Source organism: Piliocolobus tephrosceles, chromosome 18, assembly GCF_002776525.5.
Source record: "Piliocolobus tephrosceles isolate RC106 chromosome 18, ASM277652v3, whole genome shotgun sequence".
Classification (NCBI taxonomy): domain Eukaryota; kingdom Metazoa; phylum Chordata; class Mammalia; order Primates; family Cercopithecidae; genus Piliocolobus; species Piliocolobus tephrosceles.
This window is the reverse complement of record NC_045451.1, coordinates 70450790-70478774: the sequence shown is the minus strand read 5'-3', so window position 1 is coordinate 70478774 and position 27985 is coordinate 70450790. Positions and strand designations below refer to the sequence as shown.

Below are 27985 nucleotides of genomic sequence, written 5' to 3'. Positions count from 1 at the left end.
CCACACTTTCGAAAAGATAAACACGAGTAAATTAATGTAGAAAATAACAATTATGTAATAAAGTCTTATTCACAAGGTGTGTCTGAGAAGTCCATTAACTGCTATCAAGGTTAAGACAACTTTTTCAAGGGGCCAAATACACAGCAGCAGGAAATGTACTGGATAAAATGCCTCAGAATACAGCTTAAGCTAAATAAAATTCCATTAGCAACCTTCACTGAGTAATCATTATAAGCTAATCACTATGAACCAAAAATCTGTGAATAAAACGAAAAACTTACAACATGGTTAAGTTTATAGCTGTTACACTCTAATTTAGGTCGCAGACCAAATAACGAGACAAAGACGATCTTGAAAACAAATATAAAAATGTGCACAAATTGGAACATATTCAAAAAAAAGTGTCAAAGGGACACGGGGAAAAAGAGAAATGAGCGTGTAGCACAGAGAATTACTCAGAGAAGGCTGCTGGAAGACGCGTACCTCTGAGTGACTGTGAATGGAAACACACTACACTAAAAATTGGAAAAGCCAAATTCTCACTGAAGTAGAGCAATCCAAGGGCATGTCTGTGTAATCGGTAGCCAGTCTGTCTGAAGGTTTTAATAAGGCAGGTTTCTATGGAAGAAAATGCTTTGATACATTATTTTCTCAAGAAATATTAACACACAGAAACCAGCAATCTGGGCCCCTCAAAGAAAAAATCATTCTGCATAGCTGTTTGGATTCCTAGGGATATAACGCTTGTACCAATAAACTATTTTTAGCCATGTGGATTGAAATAATTATATCTTCTGGCCAGGTGCAGTGGCTCACGCCTGTAATCCCAGCATTTGGGGAGGCTAAGGTGGACAGATCACTTGAGGTCAGGAGTTCGAGACTAGCCTGGCCAACACGGTGAAACTCTGTCTCTACTAAAAATATAAAAATGAGCCAGGCACGTTGGCACACGCCTGTAATCCTAGCTACTCAAGTGGCTGAGGCATGAGAATCACTTGAACCCAGGAGGCGGAAGTTGCAGTCAGCTGAGATTACATCACTGCACTCCTGCCTGGGCAACAGAGCAAGACATTGTCTCCAAAAAAAAAAAAGAATAAAGAAAAAAAGAAAGAATTCTCTCTTCTTCCAATTGTGCTAAAGGCTTAAAGATGTAGTAGAAAGCAGCAACATCCAGAATGCATGCATTCCTTCATCTTTATTTCCCATCTCTTCATCCCAAGAACTGACTTAGCAAAGAAACATGAAAAGCACTCCTCCCAGGCCTCCTTAACACAAGATTCACTAAAACATCTTTTTCCTCGCTCTTGAGATTTTTGGCTATACCTGCCAAGAAAAGATTTAGTGTCACCAAAAACTCAATGGTCTGTCCTTCATGGCTTTTGCACTCAGGTTCCACCTCTGAATACTCTCAATGAGCCTACCCTGGGTTCTCTCTCTCTCTACCCAACTCTGCTGTGGACTTGAAAACTGATATGGAATTATTGTATCTTAGGGATTACTTACCAAGATCACCCAGGCTTTTTTTTTTTTAATGTGCACTTTTTTTTTTTGAGATGGAGTCTTCCTCTATAGCCCAGGCTGAAGTGCAGTGGTGTGGTCTCAGCTCACTGCAACCTCCACCTCCTGGGTTCAAGCAATTCTCTGCCTCAGCCTCCCAAGTAGCTGGGACTACAAGGCACCCAACACCACACCCGGCTAATTTTTTGTATTTTTAGTAGAGACAGGGTTTCACCATCTTGGTCAGGCTGGTCTTGAACACCTGACCTCGTGATCCACCCGCCTCGGCCTCCCAAAGTGTTGGGATTACAGGCGTGAGCCACCGCGCCCAGCCCAAACGTACACATTTCTAAGCCATGCTCCCAGAGATTCCGATCTGAGAGAGATGAATCCACGTGTGTTCCTGCTCCCTGTGTTATTATAGCACATAGTGGGAGTTGAGAAGTACTGCTGTAAAGGAAGAGTAAATGCAGCCTGAGAGGTTCTCCCCTAAGTAAAATACATGAAACCATGTAAGTTCTCATATTTAGTTCCTATTTCTCAGCTATATTAGTGAAGTCAGAGGGACTGAGAAAGGAAAAAACAGTTTATAGGGGGCATTAGCTATGGTACCAGTATCGACTCCATAGCAGGAGTAAGCAATCTATATATGGCAAGCATACTTCTTTGACAAGTCAACACATTAAGAGAGTAGTAAAATAAAAATAAAGTTTTCACATGCAGGACACTGTTGACATTTACAATGAAAGACATAAAGACTCATCTGATTTGACACAGTAGGCAAAAAAGTGGCATTATACCTTCTTAAGCAAAAGAATTATGACACTTCTATAGCTGCATGCAATGTGTAATACGATTACGATCTGAAGGAGAATGACCCATCAGAAAAATGGTATAATTTTTCAAAGATAAAATAACAAAGGCAGAGAAGGTAGTGGTTAGCTGTAGAAATAAAGACTAGATATAAAGTTCGTAATTGACAAAAATTTCTTATAAACTGACCACACTCCCTACACAGAAGATGAGAGTGAGAAATTTTCTGAAACAGCTTGCATATAGTACAATAACAAGACATCTTTAAAGGCAAAGCCAGAATAATGTAAGAATTATCTCCCTCCCTCCAGATGAAACCTTATTAAACAAAAACAGAATCATAAAATGTCAAAATTCAAATATACATAAATTCAGAACATGATTTGCTACCTGAAACAGTCACAGTTGACCCTGGCTCAATAATTCCACTGTTGGGCCTCACACAGTATCGGCGAGGTGCTGTAGTCTTCACTTTGAAACACACTTTTCGATCCGATGGATTTCGCAATTTAAGATTTGTAGTGACTACATCTGTGAAGGGGCCTGTAAAGTTTAAAAATTAAAGAGAAAACAAAATTTAATTGGATTCTCAACAACAAAGGAATCAAAACTGAAAGTATATAACCTCAATTTTAATTATGTGTTGACATTTGTAGGCATAAATATCCCAAATGGCTACTAACACTGCCTTTCTCCAGGTGGCAGACTTAAAAACAGGTCGTATTTTCTTCTTCATTCCCTGTATTTCACAAAATTTCTACCATAAACATGTATGATTTCTATCAAAAAAAGTACTACGAAACTTCTGATCTATGAAGTTTACAACTGTATTTTTATAGTATGTTGTTAACACATTGCTGAAAATACCGGAATCTCCCAGTTGTCTGCAAACCAGTGTCAATCTTCAAGTTCATTTTACTAGGCCAACTGCAAAAATCTCTACATATGAAGACCCTACACCCTATGACATCAGTGCTTTTGCTTTACCTCAATTTTGTTTGTTCATTGATTCAATCCATTCATTCATTCACATATTTGTTAAGTGTTTATTATGCCATATGCTCTAGATATAAAGTTTTTAAGCTTTGGTTCTGCACCCAAACAACATAAAATTACAAAACAAAGAACCCAAAAGGCTCATCCATTTTGCTAAAGAAAAGCCTAAAGAAAAATTATGCAGATTAATTTAGACAACAAAATAAATACCGGTTAATTTGGAGGCAGAAGATAAAAACATGTTCCAGTTGGGAACAATAACCACAGTTCTAACTACTCCAAAAGTAATTTTAAATGATTCTAAAAACAATTCGTTTAAAGTTATATTTAAAAAAAAAAAAAAGCTAGAAGGCTGGAATCAAAGACAACTATTATGAAGGCTATCTTTTCTTTATTTCAATTTTAAGAATAAGCATGTCTTTTAAAATTTTACAAAGGCAAGGTCATTAAAAGACACTTATTATCAAGCCGTAAGAAGCAAACTGATTTTATCCTATGCTTAAAGTTTGTGAGTAGTAAAACATTTTCTAATAAATAAAAATTTGGAACTAGGATGAGAGGAAGGAGATAAAAATGAGTGAAAATTAGAAAAAAGCATGTAAAGGCAGGTTTTAGAAAAGAAAGTATTTTAATAAAACAGGTCTGCATTTTTTTGGGGGGGGAAGCATACATATGATAAAAGTACAATTTTCTGAACTGCTTGTTTCATTATATGGTCAAACTAATCATTCCATTTACAACATACACCCCTTGCTGCTTCTTCAACCCCAAGTGCTTGCATTTTCTTTTTGAAAAGCATCTGATTAACAACTCCACCATAAAACTAGTATGAGAGTAAAGACAAAAAACTCCAATGTGTCCATTTTACTACAGGAATCCACAAAATGGCTGGCTGGAGATATGTTTTGAACTGATAAAACTAGTCTTAAAGGCAAATTCATTTCTTAACATTCTCAAATCCATAATTACTACAAACACTTTAAAATGTAAAATTTCATAGGACTATTTTGAGTAGGACTTTAACATTAGTAGCAAGCACAGATTAAAATAAAGATCTAATTTCTTAGTAACATGACAAAAAGACATGTCACAAAATTTTAATTTTGAACAATCCTAATCCATAATATGAATACCTAATTATTTTTAATTACGTGTTTATGTATTTTCATAACATAATTATGTAAGTGTTTAGTATTTAAATGTTTTATTAATTTAATTCTCTCCAATTTTAAAAAGTGCCAATTATCCAAGCTAAGGTAAAATAATTTTTTAACTGATTTTTAAAATGACTGTGGGTCAGTTTTGATCAACAAACTCTGTAAGAGTTGTATAAATTCTGAAATAGTATTTACATTTCATGATATTGCCCACCAGGGATTATAAATTGTCAATACAGATTGTGGGATTTCTAGACATAAAAGTATAAATTATCTAAAGATGATGATAAATATATCAAAAGAAATACACTCCACCAATTCAAAACAAAATTCTTAACAAGGCATGTTAACCTTGCAAGTAAAATGTAGAATTACCTATAATAAACCCACCTAACAAATGAATTTGAGATTTTCTGCTCCATTGTATCCCTCTAACCTAGCCTCTCAATGAGGGTTGCTCCCAGCAGATTTGTTAAGAGTTTGAGCCCCTTTCCTAGTTTGAAATGGAAAATTATCAAGTACTGATGACCATTAGCAAAGGAATAACCAGATTCAACAGCTAAAAAGGTCATGGGAAGAAATATGTGGTCCACTTTTGTGAGTTACAGAATCCTTTAAGAACCTGATGAAAGCCGTATTCTACACCTCAGAAAAACATACATAGGCAAATATTCACAAAAATTTTACACTGACTTTTATGGAAGGTAAAATGGGTTGGAGAGCTGGGTTCGGGGATAGAGGGGTTGTATCATGTAACCCCCAGGAGCTGCTGATTTAAAAGGCCTGATGAAGAAATCTACCTTAAGATCTTCAGAAAAGAGAAGTTATATACCTTACTGAAAGTGCTACAAACATAACCCTTTAGGTGATACTGCCCCTTACAAGGTGTTTTCATTCACCATTATGATTGGGTGGTACTTACTGGGGTGGGAGGTGGGGGCAGGAAACAGGACGGTAGACATTCTGCAATGCAGACCCACACAATGAAGTCCTATGTTCCCAGTGCATCGCATTTTCAAATACTCCTCCAAAAATTCATATTGGTGGAAAACCTCTTTTCCAAGAATTCATCTATTATGTGAACAGGAAAAATGTGTACTCTTTTCTTCAAAATGTTAAAAGGTGAGTTCACCATTACAGAAGATTATTCTACCAATAGCAATGCCACTCATGATACCTGAATCACCAATACAACGCATCTGAATTAGTCAGCAGTCATTTGTAGGTGACACATTCACATGAATCTACCTATATGTCTATTCTTATTTTGCTCTTTCATCAATGTTAAGAAAAACTGTCAGTACTATTCAGATAACTCTTGCCTTATTTCTCTTAAATCCAAACGTACTCATCTTAAGTAGATACAAACATCTGGCTATTGTCCCTACAAACTTAAGTAGGGTACAACTATTTGACTACTTCATTATGTCTTCTAGGGTAGTCATGCCCAAACACTTACACTTAAAATGAGCATTCCATTATAAAAGTACTTCCTTTTTTTTTCCTTATGTTATAGCTAGGGCATATATATTTTGTAATTTTTAATTACATGTTATTGGTCATTTTATATATGAATTTCTTTTCAGGATAGTAATAGGAACATTACAAAATATAAAAATGAGGTATGAAGTTACAGTTAAGAACCCCTGAATTAAACCAATAATCTCCTGCTTTACTAATTGAAAATGTATCCTTTGTAAGGCTTAGGTGATTAAAGCATCAAGAAAAACAAGTGACTACCATAAAAGTCAGGATAATGGTTAATCCTGCAGTGGAAGTAACTGGGAAAGGGTAAAAGGAGAGCTTTGCCGAACGCTAGCCAAGTTCTATTTCTCACCCTGGAGGTGATCATGAGTATTTAATTTTTAATAATTCCTTGAACTGTATATATCTTTTCTTTATGAAAAACAACAATTTTTTTTTAAAAAACTGATCCTTGACATAACCTTGAAAAATTTAAAAAAACAGTGAAAAGCAGTTTTGATGACAAAGTGAACATCTGATGCAATTTACGGAGTAAACAAATATGTTTTGAGGATTTCTGAAACTTAATCCCTATAAATGGGGAAATCCTATCATTTGCCCAATATAAATGCTTAGTTTAACATTTAGGAAACAATTTTTGAACTAGTCCATTTTAATCAGAAGTACTGATAGAAACTTATGTTAGAGATATGTCACTGTTTATAATGAACTATCCTATATAAAAAAAGAAAACTGCATACAAGTTACATGTATTTGCACTCTTACATTGAAAAAAATCTACAATTAAAATACTTCTACCTTTCAATTATGTGGCTGTTGTTCTTTGGAAGCCTGACCATTTCCTGCCACTAAGTATTCTGTCCCAGCTCCTCTATAGCTGTCACTGCCATTAAGCCAAAATCCTGCTCCTAGTCCCAAATTCTTACAATCAAACAGAAATGTAACACAAACACAAATGTGGCCTCTGAGTAAAAAAGTCTGAACATAAGTTTTAAAAAAAGCTTGCAACGTGAGATGTCAAAAATACTAGAAAATTTTAAGGCAGTTCACCCAGAAGTCAGTCAAGTGGGACTGACCTGCCTCCTTTGCCTAAAAACGGTTTTCCAGCATGAAATACCCTTTTTAGTCAGTCCATGTATGTAAAATGCAACCATTCAGTACAATGGCTTCCTTTTAAATAGCAAGACCTTTATTCTCCAAACTGCCCAGTCTTAAAAGGAATCCCACACTAAGCTAAGAAGAGCTACCAAAAAAAAAAAGAACCACTCTAACAGTTTTTAAAAACTGTTATCATTCATCCATATTTTGATGTGAACTACTGATAACAAAGTTATCTTGAAATCCTGAGTTCAGTTCAGCTGCAAAGAGAATCAATTGTGGAAGAGGGGAACAGTTGGCTTTCCCCCCAACATTTTATTATGAAAAATTTGACACAGAAATTGAGATAACTATATAAACATTCATACATCACTCCTCACATTCTACAATCAACATTTTGCTGTATTTACTTTGCAGCATATCTATCTGCCCTGTCCAGACATCCACTTAATTTTTGATGCACATCGAAGCAAGCTGAAGACATCAGTACAGTCACTCCTGAACACCTCAGTATGCATATGAACTTTAGTATTTGTTTTCTGTTAAGAGTGTAAAATTTTAATACAGGATAAGCAGGAGTATATCACACAGAACATTTCAGAAAACGCTTCGAAAATGTAGCTTAAGAATAAACAGACAATGTACATGAACATTAATTTATGAACTCTGTGACCCCATTTAGGCTAGTTACTCAGAGGCGTGTTTCGGAGACAATTCTGCATGGGTCTCTAGCATTTCTGCACATCTTGCAAGGAGAAGTCCTGGGGGTTTTTACCCAGACTATCTTTTGAAGGATGTGTTAACCAGTGAACTGTCTTAGAAGACACCACCTCCCTTCTGAGGAGAGGGGCAGGTTTGTTCAGTGGCCAATATAATAAAGATAAGGTCTTCTTCTGGAATAAAGGTCAGGTAGGTTTCTGTGCAGCCCACTATGAAAGATTCAGGTTCTCTAAGTTCAGGGTTTCTAGTTACGATGCAAACTCATTATGTGAGTAGTATCTACCTGAACACCTCTGTCACCTCCATGGAACTTGAGGAGGGCAAGGAAAACCAACACAAATATAAATCCCATTCCACTTGCAGTGCCATGAAAAATTATGTCCGTTGTCTAACTCAGGAAATCTCACATCTTCTACCAACATCTACAAAACTGCAGCAGGTGAAATTTTCAGTCCCTTCACAGTTCTTGACAAGGTCTTTGTAAATTCTTGGCTACGCAGTGCAGACTAATGAGGAAAGCTGGGTGCTCTGCTCAAATACACAAACAACGTAGCCACGGCAAGGCAGGTGATGACTACCTTCGATGTTTCCAACAGGTTTTAGCTAATTAAGTTGTATCACTGACTGAACTGTTTCCCAGTTACATAAGGGTTATGCTGCTGAGTATCTGTGGCATCATGTTAACATAATCATATATACAAAACATATATTAATACTATATAGTACACAGAATACTAAGGGACTAGCTAGTATTTATTGGGCACTCATGTATCAATAACTTTGTACAAACTATGTTATGTAACTCTCACAAAGTCCATGAAGTAGATACTTTCATTATATTTTAATATACCAAGTTTACAGACGATTCAACTCAGAAGGTAAACACTAGTCCAAGGTCATACAACTCAAAGCAATGAAAGCGGGAAGTCAAACCAGGTCTGACTCTAGGGCCTGAACTCTCATACATTTTGAACGTATAACCTAGCGGTATTTATTTTCTAATTCTTAAGTATTCCAGGTAGACTTCTGCAGCAATAAAGCATGAAAGTGCAGTCAAATTAGCCATGTATGAAAAAGGTTTTCTAAATGAATACTGTATTTTTCTTGGTCACATAGGTCAACACTGAACACTTCCTGAAATAAGTATCAAGCACTCTAAAAATATTTTACATTTTACATCCAAGAAAGTCCTAAAACATTCTTATTTCAAATTTTTTACTATACATTTTTTTCAAACACATTGAAATATCAGACTTGAGGTAAGCTCCATGAAGACTAGGTCTTTGTTTCGTTAGCTGCTGTATCCCCAGCAACTAACACAATGCCTGGCATAGTAGGTACTGAAGAAACATTTTTGTATAAATATTGTTGTACAAATAGAGTACTACTTTCTGGAAAAGAAAATGAGTCAGTTCTATTTTAAAAAATTTAGTTACTGAAGCACTAAAACATATCTCTTTATAAGATCTCACTAACATCATAAAAATATGGATCCTGAGATTAATGGAAAAGCAAGACTGCACTATTTTATTTAAGCCTCTACGGGCTTTAATTACTGAAATTGCCTCACTGTCCCTGTTTATCCATGTTACACAATCAACTAACAGTTTCAGAATGTATCATGAAAACTCTCCAAAATCCACTTAATATAGTCATGTAATCACTTTTTATAAACCAGTATTCCCACTCTGGGAGCCTAAAATTACAGTGTGAAAAAGTTACCAACAGGAAAGGACCATGTCTTTTACTTCTTTTACACCGTTTTCACACAGTGTAGTATTGTTCTGGTCGTGTAAATACGCATCCATCACTTTTACATAAACAGGTACCTAAATAAAAAATGAAAACACTTCTTTCCATTCTTTTGGCAGCCTTCTGGGGGAAGAGAGAGGTGATTTCTGTTACTGATGTTATACCATGACTTTTTAAAAAAAAGCATAAGGTAGTATGTTCAATCAGAGGCTTAACAGCTAAAACCATTACCTAGGTGATTGACCTTGGGTACATCACTTCACCTCTCTATCCCAGTCTAACCTCCTTCATTTTAGAATTTCTTTTTTTTTTTTTGAGACGGAGTCTCGCTCTGCCACCCGGGCTGGAGTGCAGTGGCCGGATCTCAGCTCACCGCATTTTAGAATTTCTAGGCAAAATGATCTATAAGGCTTCCTCTCAGCTCTAAAATCACGTGACATTATGATTAACTTTACTTACTACCTTAAAGAACGTCTTCTACCCTATGGTAAAGATGGGAGATAATTCAATCTTAAACCCATCACAGCTTTATCGACATTTTAAAAAAACTACCTTAAACATTTTAGGAGTGCTTTTTAAGGTATTCTGATACATAAATGCTCAGTCTGACCTAAACAATCCTGGTGACATAATCTTGAAAACAAGGCAGAGAAAATAAACAATAGTCTTAACATAGAAGTGGAACACTTTGATTTGCAACATTTTCAAATCAATTTTATGTCCCTCCACTCTAAACTTCCAAAGAATAAGATGTACACAAACGTAATTTATTTGTAAAAGAACAATGCTAGTGTTCAAGAATCAACATGAAATTAGTGCATACTACTTACTAATATTTTAACATCTGGATTAAAATAGAAAAGAGTGGTCCACATGCAAAGTTTAAGTTTTTGGACTCCACATAGGTAGGATGTGAAGAAACAGAAAATAAGGTACATTTTTGGAGAACCTGAAATAAACTTTTTTTTAATTATTTAGATCTAAAGTCCTTGCCAGGGGAAAACATAACATGAAAAAAATGATCACAATAATCTTAACTAAAAAGATACAAGATATAGATTATATAGAGTTATACACAGCATAGTTATAAAAAGTTTATCAAAATGTTAACAGCGGTTATTTTGTGAGATTGAGTAATTTTTATTGGCTTTATAATATCTATACTTTTGTCATTTTCTATATTTAGCATTCATTTTATATAATAAGGGACTTTTAAACATGCACCCATAGTAGCTTAATTGCTTATAAATCGTCTTATTTGTAAAATCCTGGAAGAAAAAAACTGAAAAAATTGAGAACCACAGAATTTTTGGGGATCTGTTGTTAGTGAGGTTTCTCTCAGTGGGAACAGTACTCAGAAAACAAGACCAAGAGATTCTTGCCCTACAGGCTTTAAAAAATAAAAAATTTTCACAAGAAAAACTAAACAGGAAACACATTGTATGATTCAAAGGCACCCTATATCTTTAAAGTATGACAGTCACTACATGTCATTCAAGAATTAAAATTATATACATATTCATATACGCTTCACACATATATACACATACATAAAGCATACAGCTACAAAAGACCTGTCAAAACACAGGCCCATGAGAAATTTGTCATTATACGATAAATGTACGTTTAAAAGTCCTCTCACAGCAACAATTCTTTTTTAATTAACATTTCTACTTTTTAATGGTAATTCAATCTAATCATTTCCTTAAAAGGCTGAAAGATATGTAACTAAACTTCTCACTCCTTTAAATCTGAATTTTCAGAACAGTATCAAACATTCGTGATAACTAGTTATAAAGAACATCCAGGCCGGGCGTGGTGGCTCAAGCCTGTAATCCTAGCACTTTGGGAGGCCGAGACGGGCGGATCACAAGGTCAGGAGATCGAGACCACCCTGACTAATACGGTGAAACCCCGTCTCTACTAAAGAATGGGAACTGAACAATGACATCACTTGGACTCGGGAAGGGGAACATCACACATCGGGGCCTATCATGGGGGGGGAGGGGAGAGGGATTGCATTGGGAGTTATACCTGATATAAATGACAAATTGATGGGTGCTGACGAGTTGATGGGTGCAGCTCACCAACATGGCACAAGTATACATATGTAACAAACCTGCACATTATGCACATGTACCCTAGAACCTAAAGTATAATAATAAAAAAAAAAAAGAATACAAAAAACTAGCCGGGCGACTATAGTCCCAGCTACTTGGGAGGCGGAGGCAGGAGAATGGCGTAAACCTGGGAGGCGGAGCTTGCAGTTAGCTGAGATCCGGCCACCGCACTCCAGCCTGGGCGACAGAGCCAGACTCCGTCTCAAAAAAAAAAAAAAAAAAAAGAACATCCAAACACCAGAGAAAAGCAGCTAAGTATGCTATGGTACATTAATGATGCATATGTCAACACAAATGATGTGGAGATTTCTTTTATAAACATTTAAGACACCAGTTTAGACTGTTTTTATAAAGTGAAATACGTGTTACAGAATAACAATTACAAAGTGCAATATGTATAACAATAATTACAGAATTTATTTTTTATAAAGTGAAATGTTAAATTATAATGTGTCACAAATATGTCTTCAGAAAATATCAAATCCAATTTCATTTAATAATATTATTTTTTAAAAAACTCATACTGAAGAGTTCATTACAAAGACGTAAGCAATTCAATGGCACAGGAAATGAAGTATAACTGGCATCACAGAAGAGGCTGCATTCAAGAGAAACTAATTCCTGGGATCATTAAGACCTCTCTGCCTACATTTTTCTGCCTTTTTTCTCTCAATTAGTTGCTTCTGCTTGCCACTGTTTCAAATTAGCCACTTTTTTGCCTCCCAGGTCATTTGACCTTGAAGGTCTAAAATCTATAACCATCTATCTATAATTGTGTTCCAAGGTGAGGCATCAAAATTTTGACTGGTCAGTCACCAGCATATACATTGGCTGGCCTTGAATCTAGATTATAAACAGCCTCTTCCTGTGAGGCCAGGTACACTTGATTTCCTATGCCATTGAGATTGCTTATTAATAAACTCTTAAGCGTGATTTTGTTCTTTGTAATAGACTAAATATTAGAGGATATTAAAGAATTACTGTTAATTTTATTATGTGTTAACGGTATCACGATTATGCAAAGAAAATGTCCTTTTTTGGTTAGAAATGCAAACTCAAGTATCTAGGGATGAAATGTTACGCTATCATCCAGGATTTGTTTTAAAAATACTGAGGCAGGCCAGGTATGGTGGCTCATGCCTGTAATTCCAGCACTTTGGGAGGCTGAGGCAGAAGGATCGCTTGAGGCCAGGAGTTCAAGATCAGCCTAGGCAAAATAGCAAGACTGTCTCTACAAAAATTAAAATATGTAATAATTAACTGGGCACAGTGGCATGCACCTGTAGTCCCAGTTACTCAGAAGGATCGCTTGGGCCCTGGAGTTCAAGGCTGCAGTGAGCTATGACAGCACCACTGCACTTCAGTCTGGTGTCAAGAGCAAGACTGCTGTGAAAAAATACAAACACGGAGGCAAACAAAAATATATAAATAACGAAGTATGATTATGGTAAAATGTTAATTATTAAATTTATATTTAAATTTAATTTACTAAATTAAGGCATACTGAGGTTTATATTATAAGCTGCTCATGAATGAAAGTTTTCCTATGTTTAAAACTTAATTTAAGTCATATTTCCATTATAAAATGCAGTAAACAAGCATTTGCAAGTTAACAGTCCTCTCTCACATTTAATTTTCTCCCAAAACTAACTTTATGATCAAAAGAAAGCAAGATCCATCCTATATTAACTTCAGCATCTGGAAGGCAAAGAAGATTTCACTACACACTCAGTAAAGGTAAGCTAAAAAGAAACTACGTTGAGATGATGGATATGTCAATTTGCTTCACTAAAGTAACCATTTTACTATCTGTATGTATCCCATAACATGTTATATGTACACCTCAAATACACACAATAAAGTCTTTTTAAAGGATTCAAAGTATAATTTTCCCTATTCTTTATATGCATTTTTCCACTTCACAGAAAAATAGCGTTTTCTTTTTGTACTCAATTGTTACATATTCACACAAACTTTTAAAGACAGAACACCCAAGAAATCACCTAGTCCTACCTCTCACTTTACAAATGAAAAAAGCACAAACATGAAACAACCTACCTTTAATAAAGGTTAGTCAGCTCTTTACAAAAGACCCTACCACCCCTTTTCTGGAAGTAAAGGCAGGTGAAAACTCCAACTGAGTCAAGATCCAAGACTAAAAAATAAAAATTACTGGAGAAATCATCTGAGTCTTATTAATTCAATCAGCACTTACAGGGCAATCACTTTATGATGCCAGATCTTGTTACTACAAACATAAACAGGTATATACTCAGAGTTCATGGTATAGTTTGGGAGGGGAGAATACGTAAGCATAGCTACCATCTAATGTGAAACTACCATTACAGGTAAGCACAAGCTTCAACAGTGGCATGAAGGCTCTGACCAACTTGGACTGGTAGAAGTATCAACGACTTTTCAAGAGGAAGTGATTCTTACAGTAAGAGGCTGCCTGACAGACATGAGGGAGGACAATATTCTGAGCAGAGCCTGTGCAAAGCATTGCAGTGGACTGGAGTGTTTGGGAAAATGGTTCCTATAGCCAAAGTTATGGACAGAAGAAAAACAGTAGACACTGAGGCTGGAGAGGTAAGCAATGGATTTTGGATTTTTCAACTACATAATGGGAAAACATTTAGAGTTCTTTAACCAAGGGACTAACAGTAACAGCCTCCTTTTTTCAAAGCATAGTTCTAGCAGCACTGTGGAGGACAGGGTAAAGAGCTGACAATAAAGAAAAGGAGGCTGGGAATGACGGCTCACGCCTGTAATCCCAGCACTCTGGGAGGCAGAGGCGGGTGGATAACCTGAGGTCAGGGAGACCAGCCTGGCCAGCATGGCAAAACCCCGTCTCTACTAAAAATACAAAAATTAGTCAGGCATGGAAGTGCATGCCTGTAATCCCAGCTACTCGGGAGGCTGAGGCAGAAGCACCGCTTGAACTCGGGAGGTGGAGGTTGCAGTGAGCTGAGACTGCACCACTGCACACCAGCCTGGGTGACAAAGCAAGACTCCATTTTAAGAAAAAAAAAAAAAAAGAAAAGGAGATGTCTCCTGACTAGTAAATATTAAAGGTAATCACCTGAAGTAAGGAAATTATCCAAAGCCCAGACCTTTCCTTAAGTAACACACTCATTTAACCAAATCCACCTCCTTGTTAATATCCTGAAAGACCTAAAGGTATCTACCATACCCAAAGAGACCATGATCTCCCTCCTACACCTCTCTCACACATCCCCAAATAAGATGCATTTCATCCTCATCCAGACAGCCACCGTTTCTTAAACAAACAGCACCATTCCCCAGTTATACAGGCAGAAATCTCAGACATTCATACCCTTTTCTCTCAGTGCACAGAGACCACCAAGTATCACTGATTTAACCTAACTTTTCATCACCTCCAACACCATGACCTCAGTTCAAGGGGTCAACACTTGCCAGGACTGCTGCAGCTGCCTAATTCATCTCTTTCTCCCCTCTAGTATAATTTTACTTTGCTACCAGAATTATTTTTTAATGCAAACGTGATGTTATTCCATTCCCTTCACCTTCACTGCTGCTCCCCTCACTTAAAAACCCTAGTGGCTTAGGATAAAAACAAAACTCCTAACTTGACCTACTAAACCAGCACTACATTCTTCTTGGCTGTTTTCACCACTGCCACACCAACATCTTTCAGTACAGCAGATGTTTCACGGTCCCTCCTGCTACAGGATATTCGAACATGCATTTTCCTTTCTTCTTCACCAGGTTAACTTTTACTCATTGTTGGAATCTTAGTTCAACTCTGACAGCCTGATCCAAGACCCTTATTTTACGTTCTCATAGCACTATATATCTCTTCAGGGGTATACTTTATTCTTCTGATTATTTTATTAGTATCTCTCTTGTTAGAACTGCCCCATGAAAACATGGCTTGTATTTCACTCACAACTGTAGTTTCAATATTTATTCATTATACCTGACATATAGTGATACTCAAATCTAATCATATTAGATCCATAATTGAATGAATTTTAAAAATAAATGAATTTGGAGTAGAAACGCATTAAAGGGGACAGTCAAAGTATGTCGAAAACAGAAACACAGGATTTTAATTATTAGATATGCATATTGTTTCTGGTGTGAGTAATCATGATGCCACTAAAAAATAAAAATAAAAAATAAAAATAAAGTCAAGTACAACGGCTCAGGCCTGTAATCCCAGCACTTCAGGAGGCTAAAGCAGAAGGAGAAGGTCAGGAGTTCGAGATCAGCCTGGGCAACATAGCGAGACCCCCATACGTACGTAAAAAATTAGCTGGGAGTGGGAGCATACACCTATAGTCCTAGTTATTCAGGAGGATCACTTGAGCCCAGGAGATCACGGCTGCAGTGAGCCAAGAACGTGCATGCCACTGCACTCCAGGTTGAGTAACTGAGCTAGACCCTGTCTGAAAAAAATAAAAATAAAAAATATGGGAAGACGAGTAGGCTTGGGTAGTAAAAAATTTGAGATATTTTGAGTTTAGAATTATCTGTGCAACATTCAAATCTAAATAGTAAGTTGAGTATGTGCTCTTGACTGTAAAATGTGAATTAAAACAGATTTGGGGGTGTAGCAATACCTGCAAAGGGCAAGGAAGATAAAAGAGAAAACCTCAAAACAATGAAATGAACAAAGTTCACAGACTGAGATAGATGAAATCAAATCAGAATCTCAGAAACATGAGCATTTGAGAAAAATGCCACAAATAAGACAACAAACGGAGCATAGAAGAAAACGAGAAGACAATGGTATTATAGAAGCCAGAAGAACTGAGGTTTTTTTTAGAGAAACTGTCAGTAATGTCAAGAGCCAGGGGGAGGTCAAGTGAGATAAAAACTGGAAATGATTAAGTTAGCAGTAAGTAGTGAGGATAAAAGTACCGTGGACTAAGGAGAGAATAAAAGGTGAGTAACTGGAAAAACAATTAATATGGACTATTTTTTCCAAAAAGTCTGAATGCACAGGAAATGAAGGAAAGGGAGAGACATATACTAGAGGGAGTTATGGTCAAAGATGTACATGTCTGTTTATTTGTTTTTAAAATGAAAGACTCTGGGGTATTTATATGTTAAAACAATGCAGCCAGTGGTTGAAAATCTGCGGGAAAACATCTCATGGAACATGGTCTGAGTCATAAGGAATTTTACCTTAGCCAGCAAAAACACAGGAACAACGAACCTTGGGTATGAGCAGAGGTTTTCTTTCTCAGGGAAGAAAGTATGGATGTGTACAGATTAACAGGTGTTAACAAGAGGAAGCAGCACATCATGGAAGAGATCGTATGTCCTACTGAAAAAAAAATCTGACTTTTATTCTGTGAGCAATTGAGAGTTACCTAAAAACTAAGGAATGGAGAAACACGATTAAAGATTACATTCCTGTCTTTAGAGGACTTGGGGCTATTACCCCAAGCATTTCGTATAGCCACTGGAAAACCAGAAGAGCTGACTGGAAACACCTAAAAATGTGCTAAATACCCATCCAGAGGAGGAGTATTCTCTATTTTTCCCCCGTGCTGTTTCTTAATAATAATGCTTCTACGCAAAGATGCACTAGCTGATGTTGACACCACACGTTCCTTGATCCTTCAGAGAGCTTAATTTGCTTTGTTGATTTATTGTTATGGGCCACTGTCAACACAAGGATTTTGGTTTATTTTCCTCTCTGATCATTAAGAAGAATATATTTGAAATTTATTTAAGCATTTTATAAACTTTCTTCTTCAAACTTCTCTACAAAACTGCTAACAGGGGTCAGGTGCGATGGCTCACGCCTGTAATCCCAGCACTTTTGGAAGGCCAAGGCAGGTGGATCACCTGAGGTCAGCAGTTTGAGGCCAGCCTGGCAAAACTCCTTCTCTACAAAAAATTCAAAATTAGCTGGGCATGGTAGTGCATGCCTATAGTTTCAGCTACTCTGGAGGCTGAGGCAGGAGACATGCTTGAACCGGGAGGCAGAGGCTGTAGTGAGCCAAGATCAAGCCACTGCAGCAAAGCAAGACTCCATCTCAAAAAATAAAAAAACAAAAAAACTGCTAATAGGTAGAAAAATAAAATGTGTTATACTTACAAATGGAATTTTATCATGTAAAAAATTTTAAGGACAAAAAAAATCTTTCACATAAAATACCAACTTTCAAATCTGAAATCCAGGTAAAATTACTTCCAAGGTTTAAACAGAATTAAGTAAAGCGGTGTCTACTACTTTTTCTTTACCAACACAAGAGATCTACTTCAGAATTCATTACATCATCATAAATGCAGTTTTGTATGTTAACGATTATATAAAACTTTTTTTTTAATACTAGGTATGCAGAAAAATGTAGTACTGAACTAGTTGGTATCTGCTTTTGCAAAATTCTGCAAAATGCTGTTAATTCATCTTCAAGATGGTTGTGTTGGGTGTATAAAAGAAAAACCATCCACTCTCAGAATGATTACCTGAGTCACTCCTGGAGAAACCATCTCAAACTCAGAATCAAAAAAACTAAAATAAACCTACCAGAAGATGACAAAGAATTCTGCAAAACTGTCTTTTAAAAGTCCTTCACTTAAAAAGAAAGTTTTGAATGATTTAGGATAAGTCAGTTAAACGATTTTTTTCTATCATAAACTAAGCACAAGTAGATTGTAGATTCTAAATGAGTCTCCTCGGTGTTGAGCTGTGCACTTAAATACACAAAGGTTTCCATCAAGCCAAACAATTTACCTTTGACTAAAAAAACAATATTAAGGAACCAGACACCAAATGTCACCTCCCAATCCTCCCCATTATCTCCATCTTTAAACTGAAACACACAACAAACTATTGGGCATTTAAGTACCAGGCATCCTCTTACAGCAGTGTGTTTACTCAACCACTCTCTTGGCCTAAACCTCCCCTGAAACGAGAAACAAGCCTTTTCCTTAAAAACTTCCTAAGGGAGGGATGGGGCACGCAGAGAAAGGGCTTCTTTCCTCAGACAGAGTTGTCTCTCTGTTATACCATCTATACACCTTTTCTGTTTCCCTGGCTAGTCTTATCATTTTTGCTGGCAACACAAGAACAACGTGTTCTATAATCATAGCTGTAATTCTCCAATACCCCCAAAAAAGGAAATATATGAGTAAGTCACTGTGTAGGGTTTTTGCTTGTTTTTTTAAACCTGCTTCTCCACTATTATTAGTCTCTTACTATAGCAACGTAACAACTTCTCTAAGGAGAAAAAACTTCACACTGTGGACATTTCCTGGCCTAAAACTGCCCTAATGGCAACTTACACATAGTTATCCAGTAGAGGAAATGTTCACTGCAAACAGGGCCAATCAAAAGATAAAAACGAAATATTAAAAAGCACATCATACAGGCTTACATTAAATTATCTCAAGATAACGGCTGAGTTAGGGCTTTTCATAATTCCTCAAAGGTTTCCCCCCAGCTAAAACTACGTAAAAAAATCACACAACTTACATAAACTTGCAATAAAATACATTCACTGCACCTTGTCTTAAAACCAAATCCTTACCCAACAAGTAGCTCACTTACACTTCCATTCGAAGAAAGTTGTAAATGCGCTAAAAAGCTTGCAATGTAGTTACGCAATATTAATCTCATAATTCCAGAACATATTTTAAATTCCTAAAACTGAAGTTTTTCCTATGGAAATAATGTAGTTGGTTTTCTCTTGGACTCAACCTTACACAACAATAAAGGATTTAACTTTTTCTTTTAGCCCTAGAATTGCTATACACCTCACAACAATTGTTCTCATTCAACAACTGAAATACACTCAAATACAAAATACATAGACTTCCAAAACTTTATACTTAACTGAGGATAGGAAGGAACCTACTATTAGATGTTCACACTCTTTCAGTATTCCTTAAGAACACAGAAGAAAAAAATAAAAATCTGTACAGTTTTCCTCTCTTTCCTAAAGTACAATACATATCGACAAGGAAAGGGACCAAACAGCCCCTGGGATTCTTCCAGGATCACCAAGTCAGACTAAAAACTTACCACAGGCAGGGCTACAAAAGAAAAACCTACAAAGTTCCAGAGCTGGGTCACACCTTCCCAGCCTTCTCAGGTCTGTCGGAAACGGCAAACGTAAAAGCAAAAGTCACAGGCACCGCAGCACTGAAGGTTTCTCAGCGGAGGAGCGCAGCTGCAGGGCTAAGTAAAAGCACGCGGGTGGCACACTGAAATGTCCTAGAAGGCAGAAGCCCCGCTTACTATGAACCTACAACTCTCCGTTCGCAGCTGACGCGCCGCTCCTGCCCGCACGCGCCTGGGTCCGTGCCAACAGCACCGGGCAGCCCTCGCCAGGCACCTCCAGGGCTTCTCCGCCTCCCCGGCGCGCCCTACACCTGACGGCCGAGTTCTAAACCGGGCGGAAAGGTGAGAAACGACGCCCTCCGCGGAGCCCGAGGGCCGGCTGCTCCCAGCTCTCCCCGGGCCCGGGCAGGCGCCGAGGGGCGGCTCTCACTCCCGTGGGGTCCCGCGCCGCGCCCTGGCCTCCCCGCGCCGCTGACAGCCGGGAGCGGGCGACGGACGCAGCTTGCGCCACTTCCAGAGCCCACTCCCCGCCGCAGCCCAGAGCGCACGCCCGCGGATGCCCACCCGCCCACGCCCCGCCGGAGCACGCCGTCGCCCTCGGGGACCAGGGACGCGGGCCCGAGGGGACAGCGGCTCGGGCGGGACCGGACACCCAGGAGGCGCCCCCGCGGGACCGCAAGATGGCGGCGGCCGCGCCAGGGCCCGGCTCCCCTCTGCCTCGCCCCGGCCGGCGCGCGCACCACAGCGCGGGCGGGCGGGAGGGGATGAAGCAGCCCGGAGCAAGGGGCAGGCCGGCCCAGGCGGCGGCGAGGCAGCAGCCGGGAAAGGGCAGGAGCCGGGGCGTGGGGGAGGGGGCGCTCCCTCTGGCCGGGGCGGCCGAGTTGCCCTCCCCGCCCCCCGCCGCCCGCCAGCCCTCCGCGCGCCCCAGCCAGCCCTGGGGTGTCCCCGTCCTGCCTACCTTTGAATTTGAGGTCTGTGGGCGGGTCGAGGACCAGGATCTGCTCGTGCTTCGCCATGGCCCCTGAGGCGGACGCCATCGGAGACACAGCGCAGAGCGGGGGCGCGCCCGCGGCGGCGGTTTGCTGACTGGGGGCGGGGGTCGACGGCGGCGACGGCTCGGCCGAGCTCTAGGACGAGGCCAGGCTCGCAGCTCCCGAGCCCTGACGCCTGTCGCTGTGTCGCCGGTTCGGTGGGCCACCCGCTGGGTCAGCAGCTCCGGGTCTCACAACTGACTCAACCCCACACCAGCCGCCACGGCCACGCGCACCGCGATCCTCGGCGCCCCACGTGACGGCCTCTGCGTGCCTACGTGCGCGCCCCGGCGGCTGGGAGCCACTAGCGCTCGTCCCGCCCTCCAGGCCGGCCAAGCGCGGCGCGGGGCTGCTGCGCCTGCGCCCTCAAGGCTTGCCGCGGCCCCGTGCGCAGCCCAGCTGTCAAGGGAACGGGTGTGGAGGGAGGCGGGGCAAAGGTCCGCGGGGCCGACGCGATGCGCAGCGCAGGGCTGGCGGCGCAGTCCTCTGTCACCTTGAGCTCCGAGTACGGAACTAGAGAAACTGCTCTGGCAACGCTTCACAGTCTTCCAAGTGGGAATGCCCAGTGGAAGGGACAAGAAGCAGTGGGGAAGCGCCCACTCACTACAACTCCCGGCATGCCTCCTGCGGGGCGGGGCCTTCGCCGAGGGCCTGGCCCTTTGCGGCCCTGCGCGGTGCTTGCTGGGAACTGTAGTAACGGCTGTTTGTGGGCAGCAAGGAGAGCTAGGTCCCTTGGAGGCGAATGGGGTGGGGTTCGCGGACGCTAATTTTGGCTCAGAGCGCGTCTAGTTTGCGCTAAAAAAAAAAAAATTTTTGAAGACTGAAACGAGGCCCCAATGTTAGAAATATACTAATAAAATCTGCCCTGTGCAGAACAGGCTGGGGGGATGTGTCCGTTTGCTCTAATTCTATCCGTCCCTCTGTTGGCAGGGCTGCATTCCTTGTGGTATCCAATCCAGCCTCTCCTGGTTCCTGGGTTGTCTCCAGTGATGCAAAGTCATAAGGAAACACACCTCGTCTAGGAAGCAAGGGGAAATATGACAAAGCACACAGAAGCTAGAAATAAAAGTCAAAATCTACACCATCGAACCCAACAATCTTCTTCAGTTTTGATTAATGATGGACCCAAACCAAAACAGTTGTCACGTTCACATATTAGAAACGGAACCCATCTGCATCACTTACGATAGGCTGTAGTAAACTGAACCAAATGAGAAAAATCCCAGCAGCAAACTTGCTGATAAAACTTTAGCCGATTGCTAGGGTAGTCTGGTACAGGAACGTCAAATGAAACCAATGTACTGTAAATAAACCTTTATTGTATTTTATGATATGGTTTGAATTTAAATCCCTAGGAAGCTCCACGAAGCAAAAGATATATTGATGCTAATGCCGTGGAGCAGCACAGTTTGTCTAGAAAATAAATGAGACGAAACAGCAGTCTAGATGTAGGCACCAAGTCCAAGTTTTCATGTGGGATCCAGGTATCAGAGTCCATCCAGGAACATCCTGCTGGAATCGCTAGCCTGGCATTCACAGAAGATCGTGCCACCCAGGAGGAATGTGTCTTCAGCCACGTAGTTCCTGGGAGTGAGAGGTGAAGCCAGCTGTACTTGTGGGTCTGGTGGGGACTTAGAGAACTTTTCTGTCTTACAAGAGGATTGTGAAATGCACCAATCAGCATTCTGTGGCTAGCTAGAGTTTTGTAAAATGCACCAATCAGTGCTCAGTAAAAACGCAGCAATCAGTGCTCTGTAGCTATTTATAGGTTTGTAAAATGGACCAGTCAGCACTCCCTAAAGTGGACCAATCAGCAGGACATTCGCGGGGACAAATAAGGGAATAAAAACTGTCCACCCCAGCCTGCAGGGGCAGCCTGCTTGGGTCCCTTTCCAAGTTGTGGAAGCTTTGTTCTTTTGCTCTTCACAATAAATCTTGCTGCTGCTCACTCTTTGGGTTTGTGCAATATTTTCTTTTCTTTCTTTTTTTTGGGGGGGGGGGATGGAGTCTCCCTCTGTCGCCCAGGCTAGAGCGCAGTGGCATGATCTTGGCTCACTGCAAGCTCCACCTCCTGGGTTCATGCCATTCTCCTGCCAAAGCCTCGTAAGTAGCTGGGACTACAGGGGTCCGCCACCACACCTGGCTAATTTTTTTATATTTTTAGTAGAGAAGGGGTTTCACCATGTTAACCAGGATGGTCTCCATCTCTTCACCTCGTGATTCACCCGCCTGGGCCTCCCGAAGTGTTGGGATTACAGGCATGAGCCACCATGCCTGACCTGGGTTTGTGCCATCTTTAAGAGCTCTAACATTCACCGTGATGAAGGTCCAGGGCTTCATTTTTGAAGTCAGCGAGACCAGGAACCCACTGGAACAAATCAACTCCAGACGCAGGAGGATACAGTGCTTAAGTAGTTTGAAGCATATTCTAAATTTACCTTTACTGTGATTTCTTTCTATTCACAAAATTTATTTTGAAATGTCGATTATCATTAAGGTAGAATACAAAAAAAAAATTGTATGTTTATTAAAATGGGGGTTCAAGTTGTTTTTGTTTAAGAAAGAAAAAAAGCTAAAATTGACAATCAGTCCAAAGGATAGTGTCCCATATAGGTTTAGCTGTGAATTGACAACCCTAAAGGCCCTCACAAACTCCAGTTTTTTGCCAGCCTAAGAACTCTCCTCCGTGGGCCAGCTAGCCTAGGCTGATCTGGTCCCTCCATAGCTGGAGGGACACCTCTCTTACCAGAAAGCTTTTGGAATCCACCATGTGCAAACAGTCAACCAGCAGAATAGCATGCGGAGGACATTCCCAGTAACTCCCCTACAGGAGGATGAGTGATCACCCATTCACTACAGATTTAATGGGAAGCCTGAATTGGATGTATTCTAGTTTCGCAGTCTGTATCATTAAGAAATCTCTGCCCATTTGAGTCATCTATCATTGGAATCAACTGTTTGTTCAGTTCTCAATATTGCTTCAAAATCCTGTAGGTGTAGTCTTAAAGTATATAAGAATTTAAAATTCTGATATTCTAAGACTATGTGAAACATCCTGGGATGAATCCCCTATTTGTATTTTAGAGCATTAGATTAATCATCACTGAGTCATTTTCAATCATCTGCTTCACATCTAATAGTGCACTACTTAAGTGGTTTGTGCTTTAGTGTTTATTAGTCCCTTTCTTCCAGCACTACAAGCTTTACAAACATCATCACGCCCTACTCAGAACAACTTTATAACAGTTGGCAAGTGCCACTTTTGTTGTTAAATATGGAAATGAGAACACAAATGACAGCATCTCATCTTAGTAATAGAGCTCAACTGTGGGCAGGGGAAGTTGCCCAATGTTCTATTCTGTGCAGTTTTGCTCTTTCCAAAGCCACAATAAAATGACAACCCACAGTGGTCAAGGCAACAATTTAAAATGTAATTGACTTATCCATTGTTTAACATTTAAGCTAGGAATAGTGAACCGTGGTACCTATGTTCATTTTGTTTGCTCTTTTTAGATTGGTTAATGCAGCACAGAAAGGCCTTAAAGTATTAGCAAATATATATATATATATATGTGTGTGTGTGTGTATATATATGTGTGTGTGTGTGTGTATATATATATATATATATATATATATATACTCAAGCATATCAAGCAACCAAATGTTCATAAGCCTAAGAAGTACAAAGGCCTTGAATATTGTTTCAACCTATTTGAATCTAGTAGTATTCACCTTTGGACAGGTTATGTCTTATGGGCTTGGCAAAGATTTTAAGTTTCCAGTATGGATGGTATCAAAGTACTTATATCCCTCTCCTTCTCCATAGTTAAACATGTTAAACTTTACAGTAGAGGTGCTCTATAATTATGAATTTGTTTATGAGCAATTCTCTGAATAATTCACTTCAGTGAACATTTAAACAGGCATGCTTTCAATAAATATTGAGGCAGTAAACTAAAAGCACAGGCTTTGAATCTAGACTGCTAGGTTCAAGTTCCATTTTCCACTGTGTGATATTTGCAGCTTACTTCACCTCTCTGTGCCTGTTTTACATCTGTAAAATGAGAAGAAGAAGAATACCTACATTCTAGGTTTGTTACCAGGATTCAATGAGTTCCTACACATTAAGAGTTTATAGCAGTGCCTGATTCCAGCACTGTTACCTTATTAATATTAAATGTTAAATTGCTGCTGTGTGCCCAGCACTGTGGCAGGTACTGGTGATTAGACATAAGCTGATAGACATGGTTCCTACCCTTATAGGCTTACATTCAAGAGTGAGAGACAAATGTGAAATAACTATACAATTATTTTATTTGAATTGTGGTAAACACTAGGAATGAGAGGTCTAGGGTACTGGGAGAGTAACCTGTGGGAACTGAGTTGCAGGTTTGAAGATTGTCTCCTTCAGGGAGTAATAAGAAATATCTCCTGAAGGATATCTGGATATCCAGGAAAAGGGAACAGCATATGCAAAGGCCAGGTTGACATGAGCGTGGCTCATTGCAAATTGTAGAAGAAAGGCTGATGTGTTACGGTGAATAAAGTGGGTAGTGAGTAGCAGGAGATGAGGCTGAAAAACTGGATTATGCAGATTATTTTAGGCCATATTAAGTATTTGAGTCTTTATCATAAGAAAATAGGAAACCATCAAAGGGTTTAAACAATAGTCATTGTGAGCAATTCTTTAAAGTTCTCTTGACTACAATGTGGTGGATTAGAGGGAGTAGGAGGGAATATGGGGAGAACTGTTTAGATTAGTGCTATGATTCAGAAGACAGAAGATGGTGTTACAGAGGATGGTATTGCCGAGAATGGTAGTTTGGGCTAAGGTAGACACGGTGGAGTTGGAGAAAGTACGAAAGGATTTGAGAGATATTTAGGTGGTAGAATCAATAACCAATCAGCTATTGATTAGATACAGGGGTAGTAAGAGAAAGTGAGAGAGTGAGAAATCACTCCCCTTCTTCTGGTGTGTACAGGTGAATGAATGATGGTACCAGTCACAGAGACAAAGGACCAGATTCTGATGTTGGGGTGCAGGGAAGGAAAGATCACTAAGCCAGTTTGATGTAAGATGCCTTTGAGACATTCATGAGGAAACGTTAAATAAGCAATAGAATGTTCTTGGCTGGGCGCGGTGGATCACGCCTGTAATCCCAGCACTTTGGGAGGCTGTGGCAGGTGGATCACGAGGTCAGGAAATCAAGACCATCCTGGCCAACATGGTGAAACCCTGTCTCTACTAAAAATACAAAAATTAGCTGGGCGTGGTGGCACGTGCCTGTAATCCCAGCTACTCAGGAGGCTGACGCAGGAGAATCACTTGAACCAGGGAGTCAGGGGTTGCAGTGAGCCAAGATCACACCACTGCACTCCAGCCAGGTGACAGAGCAAGACTCCATCAAAAAAAAAAATAAGCAATAGAATGTTCTGGTGGGAACTCAGAAGCAGCAGCAGTTCTGCGCTAAAAACTGAACCTCCAAGTCTTGAACATGAATGGTCACGAGCATGTAGGAGGTCACCTAATAAAGACAGAGAAATGACCAGAGCCTCCCACTGCTTCTTGGGAAACTGCAGCTTTCAAATATCTCATTACGTAGAATGAGTTAGCTTGGATGGAAGAAAAGTGGCCAGAGAGGTGGGTAGGAAAGGAGGCCATGGTTAATAACATGGATGGCTCAGTTATCCCCATGCCTACTTCCTCCAGGATTGCCTTACTATATTGCAGAAGCCACTCCTTTGTAGCTAGGCTCTTTTTTGGAATGAGAAAACCCTGAAGACTTAAAGTATCCACCTTAGTGGCTCACAACATTGTACTTGACCTTACAGCTGTGATAAACATTCTTGAATGCTTGGAAAACTCACACATCGTCTACTTTCCTCAGATTCCGTTTATCTCTTCTCAGCTCCCTCTAAATGATTTGTTTGCCAATGCCAGAGCATGCTGGCAAAAAGAAAAAGCCCAACACGCATCAGGTCTCCAGAGGACTGAACCACCAGGCTCACCCCTCGCCCAGTTTCCTCGCAGGGGAAGGTGATCATACACAACTGGGATAAACGAACTGAGCCCATGGCCATAGCAACTCTCATTGTTCCTATTTTTAATCTGGTCAAAGATCAATAGAATTGTGGATTTTGAAGAATTGTAAAGCTAAATAATGGAAATGAAATCACAATTCAGATACAAGTCATAGATTTCATTAAATGTGTATGGATCATTCTTGAAGTTTCTAGACTTAACATAGAAAGGGCAATTATCAGGTGTGGCTTATCATACATCAATCTTAGCATAGTTCAAGTTCAGAAAAAATGCATTAAGCTGAAATTATATTGTGCCCACCAAGAAGACTTAGTAACTATGTACTTTTGGAAATGAGCATATAAATTCCAGAGCTGTTCAGCGGTGTAGTTAACAATGTCTGGTCCCTGATTCTACATTTTCTTTTGTGACATCATTAAGACAGAAGCCAAGGGTCACTGTAAATGATGTAAACCTTCAGTCAGAATAATTCAATCTGTACAGGGTAATATTCTCATTGTCTTCATTACAAATGGTGAGTGATTAGCATGAGACTCATGAGTTAATGTAAACCCCATGAGAGCAGGGGCCTCATGCCTCATGCTGTTCACTGGCATATCTCTCGCATCTGCAACAGGGCCTGAGACACAGAAGCTGCTCAACATACATTTATGGTTTTCTAATTTTTATTTTGAATGACAGTTAATTCTCGAACAACATGGGTTTGAACTGTGTGGGTCCATTTATATGGGAATTTTCTCCCACCTCTGCCACCCCCGAGACAGCAAGACCAACTCCTCCCTTGTCTTCCTCCTCAGCCCACTCAACGTAAAGACCATGAGGAGGAAGACCTTTACGATGATCCACTTCCACTAAATGAACTGGAAATATAGTTTCTCTTCCTTATGATGTTCTTAATAACATTTGAGGCTCATCACCTTCCATAAATTTACTGATCTGCTGAATCATAATATGCAGATGAAGGGGTCTCTTTCTTGCATACCCCTGTGAAAAACAGATCGGAAACTAGAGTACAATATTTGTGTCTAGTTCATTTTGCCTTTTCCTTTACAATATACAATCAAAATACTGTTTTCCGAAGGAACTTTGGCTAATGCTTTTCTCTCCCACCCCTTCAGTGTGGTTATGTAATCCATTCGTAATACAATTGTAGTAAATTCATTTATTACGTTTAGCATTCCATTTTGTCCCATCCCCGTTGTTTTAAC

The 27985-nt window shown here is 39.8% G+C and overlaps 1 protein-coding gene across 2 annotated transcripts in view; it reads right to left on the bottom strand.

The window, feature by feature from the left end:
- The window catches only part of VAPA (VAMP associated protein A), a 41982-nt gene extending 20951 nt beyond the window's left edge, over window positions 1–21031 (bottom strand). Inside the window, exons 1-2 of one of the 2 annotated variants that reach the window (XM_023228377.2) lie at window positions 20662–21031; window positions 2701–2853 (exon numbers count right to left, since the gene is read on the bottom strand). In XM_023228377.2, coding sequence (XP_023084145.1) covers window positions 2701–2853; window positions 20662–20740 — 232 coding nt within the window. In that variant the 5' untranslated portion in view covers window positions 20741–21031. The remainder of the gene's footprint in view (window positions 1–2700; window positions 2854–20661) is intronic. The other variant, XM_023228376.2, reaches the window with a different exon arrangement.
- Window positions 21032–27985: the final 6954 nt, after the last annotated feature.